Source organism: Pristiophorus japonicus, chromosome 10, assembly GCF_044704955.1.
Source record: "Pristiophorus japonicus isolate sPriJap1 chromosome 10, sPriJap1.hap1, whole genome shotgun sequence".
Classification (NCBI taxonomy): Eukaryota; Metazoa; Chordata; class Chondrichthyes; family Pristiophoridae; genus Pristiophorus; species Pristiophorus japonicus.
The window spans coordinates 152,740,614-152,762,779 of record NC_091986.1 but is presented as its reverse complement, the minus strand read 5'-3'; the positions used below and the strand labels follow the sequence as shown (position 1 = coordinate 152,762,779).

Sequence of the window (22,166 nt, the reverse complement as noted above, 5' to 3'; positions counted from 1 at the left end):
CACAGTTAAATGTGCAAATATGGAAGTTGCTTTCAGTTAGCCTGCTCCTCCACAGGGTGTGCTTGCCCACTAGTTTCCGCACTAAAAATAGCTGAAAAAGATAAGGCGGGTGCATTCAGGATTAAGTGAGTTTTGAACGGCATGATAAGTGATAATTACTGCGGAACATTCTTCCCGACCTTGAAAATTTTATTTCCCAAGTGTGGAGTCTCCTTCCCGCATTAGAAAATTAAGTGTTGGAGACTTTTTTAAAAAAAAGTTAAATAATTTTTCTGTCTGCCTCTTCTCTCTCCCTTAATCCCATCTATATTTACCAATCCTTGTTTTGCTTCCTGTACATTATTTAAATCTAATTCTTATTTCCTGCTTTACACTTCCTGGTTTAGATTCTGCAAGTCTCAGTGAGGATTCTCCAATCGGTTTGCTTGAAGAGCCCTGGTGTATCTTGACCTGCTCACATATGCCATAGGTCCCCTGCAGAGGGTACTGCGCTGAAAGAGCCATCTGATTCGAGTCTGCACTCTGAAGCCCACAAAAATGTTGTCGCTGCTGACTGCAAAATTTGGGGCAATAATGTATTTGGCAATGAACTTTGACATTGATTACCCAATTTGATACTTCTGTATTGCACGATCATCTCTTTTGTTGGAATACTGGATATATTCTTAAAATAATAGTCTCAAGGAACGAAGATGATTAAACACAACTGCCATTTGGCTTTTAAAAACAGGACTGTTCTTCAGGACAGAGCATCCACCATGGAAAACGAGCATGGTTTATAAAAAAATTACTGATTTATACTCTTGTTATTTCATCTAAAATATTTTATATCCAGTGTAATATTGTATACTTACAGGTGCCACTCCATAAAGCTGAAATGGTAGGCAAAGCTCTGGAATATCAGGATACATTAGCACTGGGTAAACATGGCACTGAAGGATTGTTTCAGTGTATCCACGGTCAACATAGTGCACCTAGTATCAAAACAATGAGTAAATAACTATTCTCATCACAGAACAAATGTTTTAACATTTTTTTTAAATTCTAAAATCGAGTAGATGGAAGGAAGATTGTGAAGAATCTCTTTAAAGTGATATCCTTGCATTCTCCACAATTGTATCTTAAAACGAAGTGCTCGCAAAATTATACGAGCAGGAGTAGCTAAATCTGTTCAATTATAAATTATTCCAGCAAAACAGTCAACATTTTATTTATAAGCTGCTGAATACCCTGCCGTATTGCTGAGAGAGAGCAATAAAAAGAAAGATTAGACAGTATGCAAAGTGTGATGGATACTGAAGCGTGAAGGGTAGGGAATGTGGTATACCATTTTTACAGCGCTAAGGGGTCGAAATTCGGTCGTGGACGCCGCCTGTTACTGCACGTGGGAGGTGACTAACAGGCGACAAATGCCTACCATCATCGGTAAGTGGCGTCGACGCCTCGACCTAAATGGAGTCGGCTCTTTGGCAGAGGCAACGCTGCACCGGCTAACGCCACTTGCGTGGTGACGTCATCCAGCGTACAACGCCTCTGACGCCACATTTGCTTTGTGCGGCTGCCGTACAAATAGACGGCCCCACAGCCAGGAAAAAGTTGTCGTAAAAGAGCGGATCTTGGGTGAAATTGCCCAGAAAGGAAGGTCAGTTTTTCTCTATTTATTTCTGCATGTTTTCATTAGTTTTGGGGATGGGGGGGGGGGGGGGGGGGGGGGGGGCGAAGGAAAAAAAATGGCCAAAATTTTAGTTTTTTTCCCCCTCGCACAGTGGCAGCTTCCCGTTGAGAAATTCTGTCGGCCTCCTGAGGTCCCGCCCAGGGATGAGTGTGCAGCGCCATTTTTTAACACTGCTCTCTTATCTTTGGGTGTAAAAACTACATTTAGGACTGAGGCTGCGCCAATGCCCAGCACTAAAATCAGCACTCAGGTGGTGACACCACCTCAAAATTGGCGGTACCAAATTTCGACCCCCAAGTTTATTTTATTTTTTTAAAATTCTTTGAGAACGGCTCAAAAACAATTTTTTTTTGTAAAAAAGGATTGTTCAGTTACAATGAGTAAAGAGAAGGTGCAATTAATTAAAAAGCAGGAGATCTGACTGATGGGAGCTGGGCATCTCAAGCAGTCACAGAAGGGCAACAGAGAGTAGAAGTGGTGTAAAGGGATGTGGGAAGGGAAAATTAAAGTGTCCGTGGGCTGCATTAATGGATTGTAAAAGTAGCAAGTGGTTGGGAGAGATGGGGCTCCAAGAAGCATATTACGGTTTTGGAAGCACAGGGGAAGAGTCACAGACAATGCATACATTCAGAAGTTTATCATAGGATATGGCAACTATCTAATAATGTGAAAGAGTGCCCAGATATGTCCCATCCACTCGAAACAGGATGAATTTAACCTGACCAATATTGCCATCAGCCTACACCCAATCAGTAACGTGATGGAAGGAATCATCTATAGTGCCATCAAGCAAAACCTACTCACCAATTCTTATTTCAGGTTGTGCTAGAACCACTCAGCTCTAGGCCTCACAGGCAAAGCTGGGGAGAGGAGAGAGTAACTGCCATCAACATCAAGGCAGCATTCAACCAAGGAATCCGAGCAAAACTGAAATCATTGAGGGCCGAAGGGAAACCCTCCAGTGGCTGCAGGCATATCTGATGCAAAGAAAGGTGTTGATGGTTGTGGTTGTTAGAGGCAAGTTACCACAGCCCAAGGACATCACTGCAGAAGTTCTTCAGGAAAGTGCCCTCGGCTAATCATCTTCAGTTGCATTATCACCTTCCCTTTTCTTACATTGTCAGAAATGGGGCCGTTTGCTGATAATTCCAATGTTTAGCTCAATTCACAACTCCAATAATGAAGCAACCCATGCCAACCTATTGCAGGACCCAGATAATATCCAAGCTTGGGTTGACATGGGGCAGGCCACATAATGATCATTGCAAACGAGAAAACACAACCATCCCCCATGAGATTCAATGGCACCATTGTTGAGTCCCTTACCGATATCTTCAGGGTCACCATCAATCAGAAGCTAAACCAACTATATTAACACCGTGGCAACAAAGTAGGGCAGAGGCTGGATATTCTGACAAGTGGTTACCTCGTGAACCTTCAAAGCCCATCCATCATCTATACACATGAATACTCACCACTCCCCAGGATGGTGCAGCTGCAGCAAAACAAGATGTTCAACACAATCCAGGCTAGACCCCTGCCAACTGCACTCAGCATGGCCCCCAGTCAGCACACTGTGACTATAGCATGTACAACCTACAACATGCACTCTACAGGAACTCACTGAGGTTACTTCAACAGCACGTCCCTCCCGTGACCTCTACCTGAGAAGGACAAGAGCAACAATTTCATGGGATCATCACCTCCAAGTCTCGCACCATCCTGACTTGGACAGACATAAATTACTGGAATTCCCTGCCTACCATCATTGTGGGAGCACCATCACGCATTCTTCTGTTAAGATGGAGGATAAAGGGGGAAAAAAAAGAATGGATTCCTTAGGTGTGGTATAATTAGGCTTACTATGATCTGGAAGTATTGGCAAGGGGATCTGGGAGCAGTGAGGTGGGCAGAGGGATTATTCCAAAGGTGCAAGAGTACTGGTTATGGCTGTCTGATAGTCTGGAAGGATTGGGGATAGGTGTTAGAGCAGTAGAGTTTGAGCGCCTGGCAGTGTGTTTTAGGTAGAGGGTGCAGAATGGGAACCTTGTCACCTTTGAGCTGGGAGCTAACTCCAAGTTGCTTAAAAGATGGATTGCAAATCTTTGAGGTGGCAGCAAGATATGCATAAAAACTAATGAGATGGCCAAACATGAGGACCCATATAGAGAGAGATCATTTCAAAACACACAGAAAACAAGATTCACCATGTACACAAACATACAAGCCTGTTCCCAAAGTGAGACGCCCCTCCAATAGCTTGTAAGCTTTACCTCTTCAAAATTCCTGAGTATGAATCTATTGGTAAAAGCTACTCTCCAAGTGAAGCCTTTTCCATACACACAGAAAGCAAAAATTCCCCAGACACACAAGGAAAGGAAGACCCCAAAACACAAAAGCAACACTATACCTTCATTTACAAAAAAAAAAAGAGATCTTTCTTTACACAAAATAGGTTTGTCCTCCCTACATCCGCTGCTCAAGCCTAGAGATTTGCCTGCTTCAAGCTCTTCAAAATTCCTGGGCCTGGACAACTGCTAAAATCTACCAGAGATCAGACTTTTCAAATCCTCCAAACCCAAGATCTTTAAAGGGGTTAGAGTGAAAGTTTATCAGCAGTCACTGATGTGTTATCTTGACATCTTCCACTAATAAATCTCAACCTTCTGGACTCGAGGGGATTGCGTATGAATTTTCCTACTACTACCACAACAACTTGCATTTATATAGCACCTTTAACATAGTAAAATGTTGCAAGGTGCTTCACAGGAGCGTTAACAAAATTTGACGGCGAGTCACACAAGGACATATTAGGGCAGAAAGCTTGGCCAGAGGTGGGTTTTAAGGAGCGTCTTAAAGGAGGGAAGAGAGGTAGAGAGGCGGAAAGATTTGGGGAGGGAATTCTAGAGCTTAGGGCCTTGGCAGCTGAAGCCAATGATGGAGAATTAAAACTGGGGACACGCAAGAGGCCAGAATTGGAGCAGCATAGATGTCTTGGAGGAGGTTACAGAGATAGGGAGAGGCAAGGCCATGAGGGATTTCAAAACAAGGATGAGAATTTTAAAATCGAGGTGTTGTTTAAAACAGAAATATCACACCAGCAAAATGGAGGGTGGTGTTGAGGTTGGGGAAGAGTAGAATACATTTTAACCTGCATACCGTAAAGTAAGCCAAGTGTACTCAATACTCAACAAATGCTTGAAATGGCGAAGTATTTCATTTCCTCATCATTAACATTAATGAGTACTAAAAACATTGGCAGTATTTTAGCAACAAGTTTTCATACTTTGCTCATGTCATCATCATAGGCAGTCCCTGGAATCGCCCATGTACAATCCCCATGTACTGTTAAAAGCAGCACAGAAACACTACTATATTTTGGCAAGACAACACCACCAAAATTAGTTTGTCTACCATCTTCAGATTTCTGCAATACTGGACTTTAATAGCATGTTTACAAATGCACAAATACATGCTGTACATTTCGTACCTTAACAGATCCCCCAATCACTTCCAAAATCCTTCCTCTATACCAGAGTGTATCGGAACCCTTAATAATGCAGCCTTCTCTTTTGCTATAGCAATACGGTTTAAGAAATGGTAGAACTTTAAAACTGGTCTGAATAGCACTGGTCAACATGGTGAATTGCTCTTCTGTATTCAAAACATTAAAAACATAATAGTTAGAAGCAGATATCAATTTGCAAGGTTTTTAAAAAAAAGGACAACAGCTTTATAAAATTATGTTGGATCTAGATAGAGTGGATAGGAAGGATCTATTTCCTTTAGTAGAGAGATCAATAACCAGGGGGAATAGATTTAAAGTAATTGAGGAAAACCTTTTTTTCCATCTAGAGGGTGGTGGGAGTTTGGAACTCACTGCCTGAAAAGGTGATTGAGGCAGAAATCCTCATTGCATTTAAAAAGTAGTTGGATATGCATTTGAAGTGCTATAACCTACAGGGCTACAGACCAAGAGCTGTCAAGTGGGATTAGGCTGGATAGCTCTTTTTGGGCCAGCACAGACACGATGCCGAACGGCCTCCTTCTGAGACGTAAATTTCTAAAATTCTATTCTATAAAACTGTGGCAAATACACGATAGAATATTGTAAATAAAGGTTATAGCCACCATGTCATCACTTCAAAATGACAACACAATGAAAATGAACATTTGCAACACAACAGCAAGACAATGCCTCGTTAAGAGCTTCTGATGCTTAGAATGCAGAGAGAAAAAAATCAGAATTAATTTACACCTAACCATGTATAAAAAAAAGTTTTATTGGCAATGTCAGTGCCTATTTGTAGCATAACAAATGGTGCACAACAACTTACATTACCACAAAATTTCTAGTACTGATCCAGGTAACCAAGCCTTTACCTTGATTGTTACGCTTAGTTAACACTGTTAAGAGTGCTGTCCTTCAGTCAGTATGTTTAAACCTACACTTAGCAGTGGTCAGTTTTACACTGATTCTGGGACCAACAACCCCACACAACAGGATCTCCAAAAACCTTGTTCCAGTGCTTGGCGGGAGTCCCAGCACAGGCCTACATATTCCTGTGGTGTGCTCTTTCGGCTTCAGCATCAGATCATCTGCTGTCTTGACCTAGAAAATACTGAAGCTACAAATCTTCAAAAGGAAAAAAGGTCTTCAACAATGAACAGATGCAGGACATCTTGCCATCAAGGCGGCAAAATCAAGTATTCCTGTAAAATTAAGCGGAGTCTACAAAGAGTGCAGTAAACATGATGATAAAAATATTGCTTTTGGGCACTGCAAGAATTTAAAATCATTAAAATAAAACAAAATTATGAAGTATGTGTAATGTCTGTAGCTCCACACTGTGGATGCCTGTATTACTGCAGCTGTTTAATAAAGAGCAGGGTCACCTGACCAGCAGGGGAAGTTTCAGGAACCTGCAGCCATCTTCCAGGCTGTGTAATGTGTGATCTCTGAAGATATGACATTTGGTGACGAGAATGGGATCTAATCGGATAATACAAAGCTGAAATTTTTGTTGGTGAAGGCTTCAGCCAGCCGACAGAGACACTTTGAGAGCTTCTCTGTTTTTGGAAACAGCTACAAATCCGAGGTAAATTACGAGCACACTTGGTTAAACTGCCAGAGTCAAAATGGCTGCCCTATGGGAGTTATAGGGCATGTTGGGGCATTTCAACATGACCGTGAAAGTTTTAGAGTGTATATTCATTGGATATACTCAAGAGGGAGTTAGATATGGCCCTTACAGCTAAGGGGATCAAGGGGTATGGAGAGAAAGCAGGAAAGGGGTACTGAGGGAATGATCAGTCATGATCTTATTGAATGGTGGTGCAGGCTCGAAGGGCCAAATGGCCTACCCCTGCACCTATTTTCTATGTTTCTATGTCTGTGAATCAGCTAGAAATGTTTTTCACTGCAAATAATATCGAAATTCCCGGTAATGAAGACAATAACCGGGCGATGTTGGAATGAAAAAGAGCTATATTCTTAACTGAGGCCAGGCCCGAGTTGCATGAAATGCTGAGAAATTTACTTGTGCCTGACAAGCCAAAGGATACAATGCTGGAACAGGTTCCATGAACAACATTACAGCCCCGTTCCATTAGAAATTGCTGAAAGTTATCGTTTCAGAATACGAAATCAGAAGGCCGAAAAAAATATCAGTGAGTACATTGTAGCATTAAAAAAGCTATCTATTCACTGTAATTTCGGAGACTTTCAGAACCTTGCATTGCGTGGCTGCTTTGTTTGTAGGATGCAAAATGATGCGATCAGAAGAAAGTTATTGACGGCGTCTAACTTGACTTTTGAGTTAGCTTGTCAGACAGCTAGGTCGATGAGCATGTCCGACCAATATTCCCAAGAATTTCATACTAATTGTCCATAAGTGAAGGCAGAGTGTTTTTTCTGCAGGAAAACTGGGCATGCCGACTGAAGGATAAACTAGCTTTCACAGCTACGAGTAGAAATCCCCAGAGACTACATAACATGGAAGAACAACAGGACAAAGAGACATTAGAGTTAAACGTCATCAGGAGCAAGAGGTTAACGGGCAGCAATTCGAAAAGTAACATAATCCACATAGATGCTGCAGGATTCAAGATACCCATGGAAATGGACATTGGTACATTCGTGAGTGTAGTACCGGAGTCGCTTTACCTCGACAAATTGCGGGATTTCACATTGGAAAAAGCCAAGATACAGCTGTGAGGCTACTTGGGAGAAACATTCCGGTGGTAGGTCATATCACCGTACCGGTGAAATACAAAGATCAAGTTCAGAGCTTGCCTCTAATAGTAGTGGCAGGAGACAAGCCTGTCTTACTAGGAAGAAATTGGTTGGAATCACTGAAGCTGGATTGGAGTGAAATTTTGCGAGTTGAAACGAGATTTGCGTCAAAGAATGATGTCATCAAGAATTATCCGAAGGTGTTCTGCGAAACGGGCAGTCCGATCCAAGACTTGAAGGCGAGTATCAGGGTATAGAAGGACGCTAGATCGGTTTACTGCAAGCCACGTTCTGTACCATATGCACTCAAGGAGAAATTTGAGCAAGAACTCAAAAGACTAGAGACTGAACATTATTTCTAAGATAGATCGATGTAATTGGGCGACACCCATTGTTGTTGTACCCAAGTCCGATGGTAAGGTAAGATTGTGTGGTGATTATAAAGTAACTGTAAGCCAGGTTCTAGAGGTTCTTTTTCAAGGGGCGTCAGATTTTCTCAAAGATGGATCTTACGAATGCCTACTTACAGCTTGAACTAGATGAGGAGTCCAAGTTATGTTTGACTATACATACCCATCTAGGTCTATATCAATTTAATATGCTGCCATTTGGAGTGTCTTCTGCCCCTGCCATATTCCAAGGGATGATAAACCAGATTTTGCAAGGTATTGAAGGGGTAGTATGTTATTTGGGTGACATACTAATTTCAGCACCAAATAGGCAAATTCATAACATATTGAATGAAGTCCTCAAACGGCTAGAGAAGCACAGAGTAGGAGTGGCTGCTCGCAAGTGAGAGTTATTTCAAAACTCAGTGGAGTACTTAGGGTACAGAGTAGACAAAGATGGTTTACATCCAACCAAGGAAAAACTGGATGCAATCAAAAATGCACCCACTCCCAAGAATGTCACTGAACTACGATCATTTTTGGGTCTTTTGAACTATTATGGGAAGTTCCTACCAAATTTGGCTACAGTATTACATCCACTGAATGAACTACTGAAAAAAAAACAGGTCCATTGGAAGTGGTCAGAAGAATGCGATACAGCATGCAAGAAGTGTAAAAGCAACTTGGTAGAGAGCACCATGTTAGTTCGCTATGACGTATCTCAGGAGATCAAGCTAGGATGCGATGCCTCTCCATATGGAGTTGGGGCAGTAATCTCTCATGTATTATGTAGTGGGGAGGAGAGACCAATTGCTTTTGCTTCACGCACTCTCAGTGCCAGTGAGCGTAATTATGCGCAAATCGAAAAGGAAGCTTTGGCATTAATTTTTGGGGTCAAGTAGTTCCACAAATACTTGGATGGTCATAAGTTTATCTCGTTATGGACTATAAGTCCCTGACAGCAATCCTCCATCCAAAGTCCCCAGTTCCAACATTAGCTACAGCCCGAATGCAGAGATGGGCTTGATTTTGTCAGCATATACACATGATATTGAATACAGATGATCAGCTGATCACAGTAATGCTGATGCTATGTCTTGATTGTCTTCCCCATCACAAGTTACACCCGATAGGGAACAGGTGTTCTACTTTTCATATATCGATCAACTGCCAGTCACAGCTGGAGATTGGGAGGGCAACCAAATGTGACCCAGTTATGTCAAAGGTGTAAGATTATATTGCAAATGGCTGGCCAAGCCAGGTAACAGACAAAGATATTCATCCATTCTTCATTCGTAAGAATGAATTATCAGTTGATAAAGATTGTATTATGTGGGGTGCAAGAGTGGTTATACCAAATAAATTCAGGTCCAAATTATTAGGAGACCTCCATGACCAGCACCTGGGAATGTGTTTGACCAAGATATTTGATAATGGATAGGTTAGGTTTGTTCTGATCATATTTTATCCACAGACATGGAAGTAGTTGAAGGTGGGAGTGATTCAATTAATTCTGACTCATCAGATAGTTTTGATATACCAGTAGCATATCTTACATCCAATGTACTGTAAACAAATCCAGGAGAAAGTCAGAATTTAAGTCTGAGTCCGAGTCAGGAAAACAAACAGTCTGACGTTAAAGAGTTCAAATAGAAATCAAGGGCATTCCTTGGAGGAAAACTTCCCTCAGGATCAGCCTCGAATGAGTTTAAATTCAACACCATGTTTGGAAGGTTCTATTCGAGAACGAAGGTAGCCTCTTCGAAACAGAAAACAAGTGGTTAAGCTTGATTTGTAAATATGGCAAAATAAGTCCATATTTTTTGTTATGTATAAACATGCAAGTTATGTATGATGATTGTTTGTTACAATAACTCTTCATTAAGAAGGGAGAAGTGTAATGTTTGTAGCTCCACACTGTGGATGCCTGTGTTACTGCAGCTAATGCTGTTTAATAAAGAGGTCACCTGACCAGCAGGGGCAGTTTCCGGAATCTGCAGCCATCTTACAGGCTGTGAAATGTGTGTTCTCTGAAGATATGACAGTATGGAACAAAACAGCTAAACCTGACAAATTTACTGAAAAATTAAATGATAGCATCACTAAATACAAAAGTATAATTTTTTTCCCTTAAGTTGAAATATACAGATAAGTCCTCCTACATAACTGATGAAGGAAAAACTGAAGACAGTGAAACTGCAAGTCAACATGGCTGAGGTAAAATCACAAAGAGAGAGTCTTCCTACTTATGGGCCCAAGTTTCCACAAGAAAAAAAACGGGCGCCCCTCCGAGCTGGGCGCCCGTTTTTCGCGCCTAAAAAAATCCTCGGTATTCTCCACCGACTTACAGGTCCTGTGGCACTCGGCGCAGCTGGCACGAGCTGTGGGGGGGGGCGGAGCCAGGTCCCTGCGCTGAAAACAGTGCTGGGACCTCTGCACATGCGCGCTACAGTCGGCACGCAAGTGCAGTAGCTCCAGGCGCCGAACTGTGTGGGAGGGGCCCGAAGCACGCAGCCCATAGCCCTGGCCCAATGGCCTCACTGGGGCTGCGTGAATGAGGCTCCTCCCACGGCCAGCTCCTGCTCCCCGCCCGACCAGACCCGACACTCGCTTCCCCCCCCGCCGACCAGACTCGACCCCCGCTCCCCCCCCCCCGAGACCCGAGACCCGCTCCCCCCCCGCCCTGACCCGAGACCCGCTCCCCCCACCCGCCCGACCCGAGACCCGCTCCCCCCCGCCCCGACCGAGACCCGAGACCCGCTCTCCCCCCCGGCCCCGACCAAGACCCGCTCCTGTTCCCCGACCCGACACCCTCTCCCCTCTCCCCTCTCCCCTCTCCCCTCTCCCCTCTCCCCTCTCCCCTCTCCCCTCTCCCCTCTCCCCTCTCCCCTCTCCCCTCTCTTGCTCAGCGGCACGAACAACTGCAGAATTCTCCCTGGCTGAAGCACTTTCACACAGGTAGGAAGATGGTTTATTTAATCTTTTCTTGGCTTATAAATGTTTATTCAGGTTGGATTTATTTGTATAATATTTGTAGAAGTATAAATAAGGATTTATTGTCGAATTTAATGAGTTCCCTTCCCCCCCACCTCGTTCTGGACGCCTAATTTGTAACCTGCGCCTGATTTTTTAATGTGTAGAACAGGTTTTTTCAGTTCTACAAAAATCTTCACTGGCGCCATTCTACTTTAGTTTGGAGTACATTTTCACTCTGGAAACTTTCAAATCAGGCGTCAGTAGCCGGACACGCCCCCTTTTGAAGAAAAAATTCTGTTCTAAACTAGAACTGTTCTACCTGACTAGAACTGCAGAAAAAAAAAATGTGGAGAATTGCGATTTCTAAAATAGTCCGTTCTCCACCAGTTGCTCCTAAAAATCAGGCGCGAATCATGTGGAAACTTGGGCCCTATATGTGGAGATTTAGTCAATAATTATTTTAGACAAGCATGAGTTAATATCTTCATTTACATCTTTGATGGTCTATTACTTACTCAATGATACTGGCATTCCATAGATGATTCCATCATCACCAACACCAGTTACTTCAACCTCGAAGATATTCACATTTGGTAGGACAGGTGATTTGTATGTTTTTTTGGATAACAAGCAATCCTCATGATTGGGTGCCGAATATTTAACAATTTCAGTTGCCTGGTCCAATGACTGTTGTCCGTCATTTTGCTTCTGATCAGTCTGTATTGCTTTATCATCTGGTACTGTTGAACTTAAAGTGAACACAACTTATTGGTCAAGTCTGGTCTAAAATCTATGTACGACTTAATAGAGGAAGGAATGCATTTTAAGCCAAATGACTAAAGTTTCCACACTTAAAACATTGATAACTTCTAAACTCCTGCAGATACTATACAGTTAAATTCACTTACTCACAAACAAATCTAAAATCTTTACCAAGTCTTAATTTTGCAGCTCATTCTCAAAGCAGTGTGTCTTTGTTGACATTTTTCCAGTAAGCAGCAAACTCTTCTGGTGAACATATCATTCTCACGGTTATCTCCTATAGAATTATTTAAGTGTAATTCAGTGTGGAATTGGCTCATTTAGGTTAAAAAGTCGATTCATACAAGTTTTAAATAATTTAGATTACTGAAAAGTACAACCTAAATATTGGCAGCAGACATTATTTATGAATGTAAATGCATGTGGAATATTGACTTTAATTCTTAACTTGCCAATCATAGAATTCTGTACACGGAATCCAAAGAATTAAAAGCTGAGACCTAAGCAAGTTGCGGTTAATTTCAACTCCAATCTTACTTTTGTTTTAAGAAACTATACAATTTTAGACCAAATGGTCCACTTGACAAGGTGCCATTAAGGACAAGAATTTTGGGGGTCAAATAAAGTTACATACTTCAACTGCCTTGAAAGAGATTACCTATCTGGTAGGAGCTTCATTCTTCAAATGATATGCACCCTCCTCAAACCATAGGAGTTTAGCTTAGCACATTGTGGAGAAACCATATGCATGCCGAGAATGCACATAATTAAAAAAAAAGATAGTGTCATGTGGTTTCTTATTTCTTTGATATAAAAGCCACAGAACTTGCATCATTTTGACCAGAAACTAAACTGAAATCAACTAACCATTTAAACTAACCACCTTCCTAAACAATATCGGAGGGAGAGATCAGTGTGCAGGATGCACATCAAAGGATGAAGATGAAGCAATTATACAATTTATATCTCTTCCTCATTCCATATTCTCCAGAATCCATCAGAGCATATAAAAGTAATTAAAAAAAATTGAGGGGGTAAAAGAGAGCCCCTATCTAGGTGCCACTGTACCAGCTGTCAAGACTGATCTGCCCAAAAGCATTGTGCATTGCAGTTAAATCTAGAGATATAATGAGGACTGCTCTATATGGCAGCCTTACATATACAATTGATTGATACATGATCAGAGATCTCCAGGAAACAACTGTGGAATACAGGAAATGAATGGTTGATCCTGCCTACATTATTCTGTGCAAGAAATTAACTTGGGGCTCTGCTAGCATGTATGTAGTGTGAACGATATTCCAGTTTTGAATAGAGTATTTCTTGATCTGAATAAAAGCTCAAACAAGGCCTACAGATCCTTAAAATGCTAAATCAAGTATGGTTTACCTACAATAATGGCTGCAGTACAGGAACTCTGAACCAAATCTAAATGCTAAACAGTATAGTTTTCCAGTTTTGATGAACTAAACAAAGTCCGTAACTGGGAATCAGTGAGTGTCTAGGGCAAAATTGCTAAACAGCTTGCATATAGGACAACATGTGATTCCTAAGGATTCAAATGCAATTGAATTGTGAAAAACACAGTTGCAAAATGAGCCCAAGTACATACAACTTGATTTTGAAACCAATGCCAAACCGATGTTGGAGATACCTTGAAATGTGCAGGATTATGAGAGAGGACTTAGATGACAACTGCACAAACTTTGGTGTTATAAAACATTCTGTGAAGCCCTGTGGGAACTAATTAAACTAGCTATCACCAGTGATGGAAGTCACCAATAACCAGACTATTAACTGAAATGTGTCTGGGCTGATTAATCAAAAAATACTATTTTAACAGAAATGCTCATTGAAGTCAATCCAAGAACAGCTGAGATTCACTCAATGTACACTGCAGTTTCAAAGCTCCCTGTAAACTGCAGCCAGAGAAATCAATCCAAAAAATGGTTAATAAACCCTCTCTGTGTCCTATTTAGAAACTGGTAAACAACACGATTCATTAAGGTAAGGTTTGTCTCTTGGTAGGCCATTCAGATGCAATGTTACACGTGGACAATGTCAATCTCTGCTCACCTATGGAGTACAGATCTCCTTCCAGAACTAAGACTGCAGGAGAATAGCCTAGAATTTATCCAGCCCTAAGAGCTCTCAAGTCAGAACTGTTTATTTTCCATGATTACAGATTTAATAGCAGGAATTACTGCATAGAATGCGAATAAGCAGAAGGCAGTACTTTGGAATGTACCTACTGGCAGTACCTATTAATGCCTTCACCAAGTTCAATTCAATCTTAGAACAAAGACTTGTATTCTAATTAATTTCCAGATCAAATCAACCCGCCACTGTGAACATGTCCCATGATAATCATTTTGAAACTTAGTAATGATAGACCATTTCCACTTTAACCTGAGCTACTTCAAAATCTGCCAATTGTATGTCAATAATGCAAATTGGGAAATACTATCTTTTGTAAAGAGTTCTAACTTCTCTTCTCGACTTAAAAAAAAGTATCACCAGTAACACATTTAGGGCTGGATTTTTGGCTTTTTGGATTTCGGGTGGTTAATCGCAGCAGCGCATAAAAGTTTGCTCCTGAAAATAGTGTGTGCCTTCGACTGGAAGTTTCGGCAAAAAAGACAGCTGGAGGAGTATTGGCGTTGCACGCCTGAGGCAAAACTTTCAGCGTTAAAGGAGGCGGCCATTTTGCGCATGCACAGTGATTTTTTTTTTCTTTTCCACTCGCAAAGGCTATTGCAGGGTGCGGCAGCTTCCTGCGCATATAATCCGCCCCACTTCAGCTGAGATGGAGGATCAAGAGGGAGGGCAGCATGCCAGGTGCTTCAGTCATGAGGCCTTAGTCCTTAGTCCACGAAGTGGAGGTGGGCCTCACTCCATCTTGCTGGGGGAGCCAGACCACTGCCTCGTTTTATGGAGGGAGATAGCGCAGGAGGCGTTTGCTGCAGACACTGTGCTCAGTTCAACAACCTTATGAGGGCGCCAGGGTGAGTACCATTTGCATCTATGTATGCCTCCATGACTTTGAAATTTGTCATGCATATGGTCCCTCTCAAAACTCAGTGGGATGGCTTTCACAATGCATAATAAAGATGAAGGTTTACTTTGACACTATTTTTCATGATGCATGCACATTAACTCTCTCATTTACATTGTCCCTTGCAATACAGTCCAACTGCTGCTATGCCTTTTTGAAAGAGCACTTACAGCCCCCATGTTAGATGCCTCAAACCTGCGAGCAAAAACTGACGAAGCACATGCAACATCCAAACAGGTTGAACAGAAACAACAACAACATTCACACAGTATCACCTACTGTTCTCTGGTAGGCATATGTGCCACAACAGCAGAGAAACCTTTTCTGAACCCTTCCTATTTTTCTCTTTGCAGTCCAAGCACTCCCATAATAGAAGGGAACAGCTGCAATCCTGTTGACGGATGTGGAGGAAAGGGTCTTGGCACTCATTGGAGTCCCAGTTCGGGCAATTGCCGGGGGCGATGCTGAGCCCCTTTCGAATAGTGAAGGTATGTAAATAAAACGTGCGACTCAAGACACTGCATTGAGAGATATTATGGAGTCAAATGAAAATGTGCAATGCCACCTTCTGCATGTCACCCTGCCCCCTCCTCTGGTGCTAACCACTCCTCTGTTGTTTTGTACTTCCAGATGACCAGGCAGAGGCGCAGCATCCTTTGAGGGAGGCCTCCTCGTCAGGCCATGATGGAGACGATGAGGGAGGGGAGGAGATTGCTCCGGCGGAGCATCACAGTCCACCGGTTGCCCCATCTGGACTAAGTTCATCTGGCAACGACGCTGACTTCCTGAGGTTTGAGTCGTCGGAGGCTCCTGGCCCCAGTGGTGTATAGCAATGCAGTGCCAGAGTGGAATCTCGCAGGCCAGCTCTACGGAGGGTGAGTCAGCAAAGTCGCTCTGCTCAAAGACAGGCAGACATGGAACTGGACCTGGTGGAAATGTCCAGGTAAACCACAGTTAAACACAGTGAGCTTATGGATGCATTTGGACGGATCTCAGCGAACATTGATAAGCTTACAGCGATTGTTGCGGAGACAACGTTGCAGATTATTGTTGCGAGTCGTGAGTCCAGCAAGACCATCATTGCCTACACACTGAGGCTGGTGTACTCGAGCAGCGACAGTGGAGTTCCAGAGTGTGTGGCACATGTCATTGATCATGCCACAGACTCGGGCACATCACAGGCACAAGCTTTGCTTCAGCTTGGGCAGGTTATGCAGTCCATATCTACTTCCATACCCTCTGTGATCCCCACTGTCCAACGGGGAAGTGACAGTGCCAAAGCAGGTCAGCAAGTTGTGGGGAAACATCGTGCTTCGATTGCTAAGGCCCAGCCACTTCGGAGAGTCAGTGGCTCCCCAGAAATGGCAGGTGCCGTCATTTCTCAGGATGACAGCATTCTGGATCCCACCACTCAGTTGCCAACCATGTACCATGCATGGTTGACACCCCAGCCACCTGTGCCTGGTCAGGCCAATGATGAGGCGCCCCAGTTCAAAGCCGGGTCTTCCAGGCCAAGAGCTGATCCAGGGCGTCCTCCGACGCCATCTGCAATGTCTGGCCCCCCAACACAGCAGCCCTGCTGTACACCATGAGGACTCATTGAGGAGGAGGAGCAGCAGGCATGGAGGGCAGGGGGGGGGGGGGGGAGAGGGGGGAGGAGGAGGGGAGAAGAAAGTCTTGCAAGGGCTGGCAACACTTCATTGCCAGGAACGTCTGTACCATTGTGCACATTGTACATAGTGATGTGATAACAATGCACTCCTCTTCAATGGTATTGCTGCATGAAGCAGTCTTGTGTTCATTTACATTTTGTTCACTGCAGGGAGCAGTTTTGTGTTCATTTACATAGGGCTAGAATTTCCTATCAGCCCATCAGCGCCGTATCGCCACCCAAAAGACCACTAAGACTGGGAAGATTATCGCCGGCGGAAATGTCCCCCACAAAAAAACAAACCCACCGAGTGAAAAACATGAGCCTTGCACCCCTATTCTGGGCGAAAAAGTGCAATTTAGGGTCGATTGGGCAGTTCGTAAAAATGGGCGAAAAATTTAAAAAAAACAATAAAAATTTACCCCGAAGCTGTGGGTTGGGTCTAACACCAGAAAAATAAAAATAATTTTTCAAAAAAATAACAAAAAGTTATAAAAACATTCACAAGACACAATGGACCCAAATTTCTCCAAGAGTTATTCTGGGAGCAACTTGATTTTTCTGGAGTATCTTTTTAGTTGCAATTCTGGCCATTTAATTTGCACCAGTGTAAGTGAGTTAGATAGGTTTTTTTTTTAAAGTTTCGTTTTTTTCCCCAAAAGGGGGCGTTACCAGCCATTTATGACTATTTTGGCCATTTAAGCAAGTTTAGCCAGCTAAAAGTTACTCCAAACTAATAGGCCAGCGTTTTTCAGAAAAACCTTGTGGTGACTTAAGAAATCAGTGCAGGCAGCCAGAAATGGCGGGGGGGAGGGGACCTTGCAAAGCACTAAACACCTTCACAACATTAAAGAAGCATAAATACATTTAAAGCAACAAGCACTAAACAAATCAGTACATTTGCACCAAGCACAAAAAGTAATAAGCAATTAATTAACACAAAAAATAGAAGGAACCCTGCACCTGAAGCACCAAGACCAAAGTAATAAGCAATCAATCAATAAATAACAAATAAAAAATAGAAGTTCTACTTTAGGGAACGCAGCGGGCCGCGGATGAGGGAGTCCATTCGGCCAGGGCTCGGGACAGCGTGCTTCGGGCCCCTCCCACACAGCCTGCAGCGCGCACTCTCAGATTCGGCCTGCCAGGAGCTACTGCACATGAGCGCAGACTCTAGCACGCATGTGCAGAGGTCCCAGCACTGTTTTCAAAACTGGGACCTGGTTCCGCCCCCAATCCACTGGGCCACGTTACGCCACCACTGAGGAGAGGCTGGGGAGCGGCCAGAATCAGGAGGAAGATTTTCGGCATGCTTGGAGCGGACAATAGCGACGCACCTCAGGTGAGGGCGCCAGAAAAAGAGGTTGGGGAAATTTGAGTTCTTTAAAACTAAGTCACCACAACACATTTTTAAAATAATTAGTAAAAAAAAATTACTAACTCACCTACTGCCCAACTTCACTGATCCTCGTGGGAGCGATCCGCTCCCCAGCGGTACCTCAAAACCGCCGGCGTAACTCACCAGATTACCGCCCACAATGGCCAATACCACCCAGAAACCGGGCAGTAAGCCATAGGAAATTCTAACCCCTAGTCTTTAAGCATTTAATAGTTTTGGGTTTTGGGGGGGGCTTGAAAAATGTTTAATGTTGCATTTCGATTTAAATGTTTGTTTGACTGTTGCCATTGATGTCTTGGGTCTCATTCACAGAATCAAGTGCAGAATAGTTACCATGGTGGTGCAGAGTAGCGAGTCAACGTTGCAACCACACTTTCCCGTTCAACCAAACCAAACCAATCCACATCTGTAAGCTGCTTCCCGTGGTTGTGGTGGACGCAGTATGGGTTCCTTGGCAGGCTCCTCTTCCTCCTCCTGAAGTGGTTCTGCAATTCCCACTGGCAATGCCTGTCCCCTCATGATAGCAAAGTTGTGTAGCATGCAGCACACAACAATGAACTCGTAGACCTGTTGCGGGGAGTATTGAAGGCTGCCTCCAGAACAGTCCAGGCATCGGAAGCGCTGCTTCAGCACGCCAATTGTCTGTTTGATAATATTGCGGGTGGCTGCATGGCAGCGCTGCTCAGCTCCAGTGGCAGGGTTCCGGGGGGCGGGTCATGAGCCAGGTGGCCAGGCCTCATTCATTGTCCCCGATCAGCCAGCCCTGCCCTTGTCTTTGTTGCTAAAACATTTGAGAGACACTGCTCTCACTCAAGATGAAAGCATCAAGTGTGCTCCCTGAATAACGGGCATTCACTGCAAGTATGCGCTGAGTGTGGTCGCAGACCAGCTGTACATTTAGAGAGTGGTATCCCTTTCGGTTTCTGAAGACCTCTGCATTGTGTGATGGTGCTTGTGGCAACGTGTGTCGTCAATGGCACCTTGAACCTTGAGGAAGCCTGCAAATCATCCAAACCCTAGAGCCCTCTCATTCTGACTGCCCCTGCTTATTGGGAACTTTATGAAGTCCATTCTGTGTAAATATAGTGCCCTTGTAACCTGGCAAATGCAGCAATGTGCTGCTGCCTGGATGAAGCGAGAAGCACAGAAGTCCATCGCCACTGTCATCCTCACCTCGACAGGCAGCACAGTCCTGTTGCCGCTGGCAGGCTGTAGGTCTGCCTATATGAGATGGTATACCCCTGTCAGCACTTCTTTTCGGAAGTGCAGCCTTTTAATGCACTGCACATCAGAGATGTGGGGCATGAGCGATGTTCCCTGTAAACCGGTGAGGGGTAAGGCTTCCTCCCCACACGTCTGTGACCTCTTCGATTCCGTGGCCCAACATGGCCAATAACCCACTTCCAGCTTGAACCCGCCTGCCAACAGCAATCAGCATGATACGCTGGTGAACTAGTATTGCCCCCATTGAAATCTCTCACTAACCTTGTAAACAAAGTGTAACGGCACATAAAAGTGCTGCTTTAAACTGTAGCCTTACGCAGCATTCTGCCCTCAACCATGGCAGTCACTGACAACTGCAATACAAGATCCTCCAGCCTCTCTTTAAAGATGCCGCCAATAGCGCCTGCTGTACCCTGGATCGCCAGTTTTTTTCAGTCGTTTCCTGGGGCAGTTGCTAAATGAGGCGTTAGGGCCGCAAGTTCCATCTGGGTTGGTAGCGCAGCCTATCATGACGATTTATGTCATAGTGACGGTCAAAACGGAGGATGGGGCGGTAAGTTTTTTGCAGTGTCGCAAAACCATTGGTGAAACTTCAAGCCGGGCACTAAATCCTGGACGCCCCGTTTCACACCCAGAAAAGCATTTACTACCCCACTGGGGCGCCAAATCAGGCGCAAAATAGTGGAAAATCCAGCCCGTAATACTTTTCCTCATATCACTCTAGTCACAAGGGTGACAAAATTGAAACTCATTTTTATGGTTAAAGTGGCTTTCTTCTCAGTGAATTATACTTTTAAACAAAACATTATCCTTAATTCATGTAAAATAGAACAATTACTTACATTTTCTGAGGCAAGGCCAGACCTTTCTTGATCAAATAGTTTGCTATGTTGACAAACTTTCCAATTTCATCTTTGGCATAGAGTTCCACTGGCAGAGGTGATTTGGAAGATGTTTCCTGCAAATTATTTTAAAAATTCAAGTTTAAAAAGAAGCAATTTGAACTGTTGAGGTGTTAGTCATATCTACTGAACGAACTTCTTGGAGATCACTGGAAGTTATACAGATTGGCATCAAAGCTAGAAAACTTCAGTACTAACTACGCAACATTTTTAGGCTAGTATGCAAGTTTCCCCAGCATCAGGATCAAAAAGGATGGAGTCTGCTTTCTTACTGCCACAAATGATATCAGCTGACTGATTCCCTGCTAAATCTGGAGACTAGACATTCCAATTCTCTGCTGGGGAGAAAAATAAAAGTTTGAAAATGACCTCAGAAGGGAGTCAAGGGTTATGGGGAGCGGGCAGGGAAGTGGAGTTGAGGCCAAGATCAGATCAGCCATGATCTTATTGAATGGCAGAGCAGGTTTGAGGGGCCAAATACTGCTGCTATTTCTTTAGTTGTTCTTGTATTTACCTACACAGCAGGTCCAACGTACAGGCCAAAATCAGCCAAACAGAGCTCCATCTTTTGATCCCACCTACCGACAGAAGCAGCTGATTTTTAAAAACTCTCCGGTAATTCTATGAGGTCCATCAGAGCAGGATACTTGATTGGCATGCAGCTCCCAGCAATACAGCTCTCCTCTTTCAGTCAGTATCTGCCTCAAGAATCCAAAATTCAGCATTTCGACTGAACAAGGAACACAGCACCATTCAGAATAGTAGCTCCATCTCAATCAAGCCAATATTTTTAAATTTCCACAAATCAGCTGTTTCTGTCCCCCGAGACTACTTTTCATAAATATCACTCACCTAACTCACCAGTGGTTCTTACTGGGGGTTGAAGCAGAAGGTAGCCCACCTTGGAGCAATTAATTGTCCCAAGCCCCCAAAGGCTGAGCTGAAAATTGCTGCCACCCCTGCCTCCTACAGTCAGCCACCAACCAAGAGACTCTTCAAACCCCACACCCAGTATACAAAAGTGTCACTGGTTTCCCTTCACATCGTGTCCTATCTAGCCTGCTCACTCACCTGAATCCCAATGCTGCCCCCTTTCACTACCCATAGAAACAGTCAAAGAGTAAGAAAGGGACAGAGAAAAAAGGAAAATTAGAAAGAGTGAAGAGAAGTGATCATAGACAGATGAAAGAGACACTGAAGTGAAGGGAAAAAAATGGGGAGAACACATGAGGAGTGCCTGACATGAAGCAGCACACAATTTAGGGTGCATTTACATTACAACTTTCAGGACAGCAGTTTCTGTTATAATGTAAATGCATCAAGATCTGCTCACTGGTTGCATCGCAAGGACCTCGCCCATTTCTCCCAAGGTTGGATATCTTTGACCTACAGGTAGAAAAAGTAAAAGTAACCCCCAATACATAACAGTCTACTGGTGCAATTTTCAATATTGCTTTAAGCATGAGAGAAACAAACTTTGTTAAGGTACTTCGCCTGTTTTACTGTCCGCAATAAGTTAATGATTAGCACAATTAACATGAAAAAAGGTAGAAAGCAAAAGTGTTTTTGTATCCTTGTGTCGGAGATAAACAATTTTAAAATCTGCATAATTTGACCTTAGACCCACTAGCCCCGACATTTATGGGGAGGGAATAGGGGTGCCATTCAGTTGCTGGGAATCCTGGAAATGCTGGAAACATGCAGGTCCTGCTGAATTTAACAGGACATTATTAGGACCTTTTTACTCCACTTCAATCGTTGCCAGCCAGATTGAAGGCTGGCTGCCGGCAGAAAGCCTACTCTACAAAATGTTCCCTCTTTTGTTTTCTACTACTTACTAGATTACAGAGATAAACTTCATGTTACTGCAATAGTCAATTCCTATATCTTGCAGTATT

The 22,166-nt window shown here is 43.4% G+C and overlaps 1 protein-coding gene and 1 long non-coding RNA gene across 3 annotated transcripts in view; one reads left to right on the top strand and one right to left on the bottom strand.

Annotated features, from left to right (window-relative positions):
• The window catches only part of rnf17 (ring finger protein 17), a 265,192-nt gene that overhangs the window by 33,292 nt on the left and 209,734 nt on the right, over nucleotides 1-22,166 (bottom strand). For both annotated transcript variants that reach the window (XM_070892177.1, XM_070892179.1), the window contains exons 29-32: nucleotides 20,209-20,324; nucleotides 11,791-12,023; nucleotides 5,166-5,329; nucleotides 855-974 (exon numbers count right to left, since the gene is read on the bottom strand). In XM_070892177.1, the coding sequence (XP_070748278.1) occupies nucleotides 855-974; nucleotides 5,166-5,329; nucleotides 11,791-12,023; nucleotides 20,209-20,324 (633 nt within the window). The remainder of the gene's footprint in view (nucleotides 1-854; nucleotides 975-5,165; nucleotides 5,330-11,790; nucleotides 12,024-20,208; nucleotides 20,325-22,166) is intronic.
• Nucleotides 10,295-16,696, top strand: LOC139275136 (uncharacterized). Its single transcript, XR_011595676.1, has 3 exons — nucleotides 10,295-10,516; nucleotides 15,446-15,580; nucleotides 15,723-16,696. It is a non-coding gene; the product is annotated as an uncharacterized lncRNA (long non-coding RNA).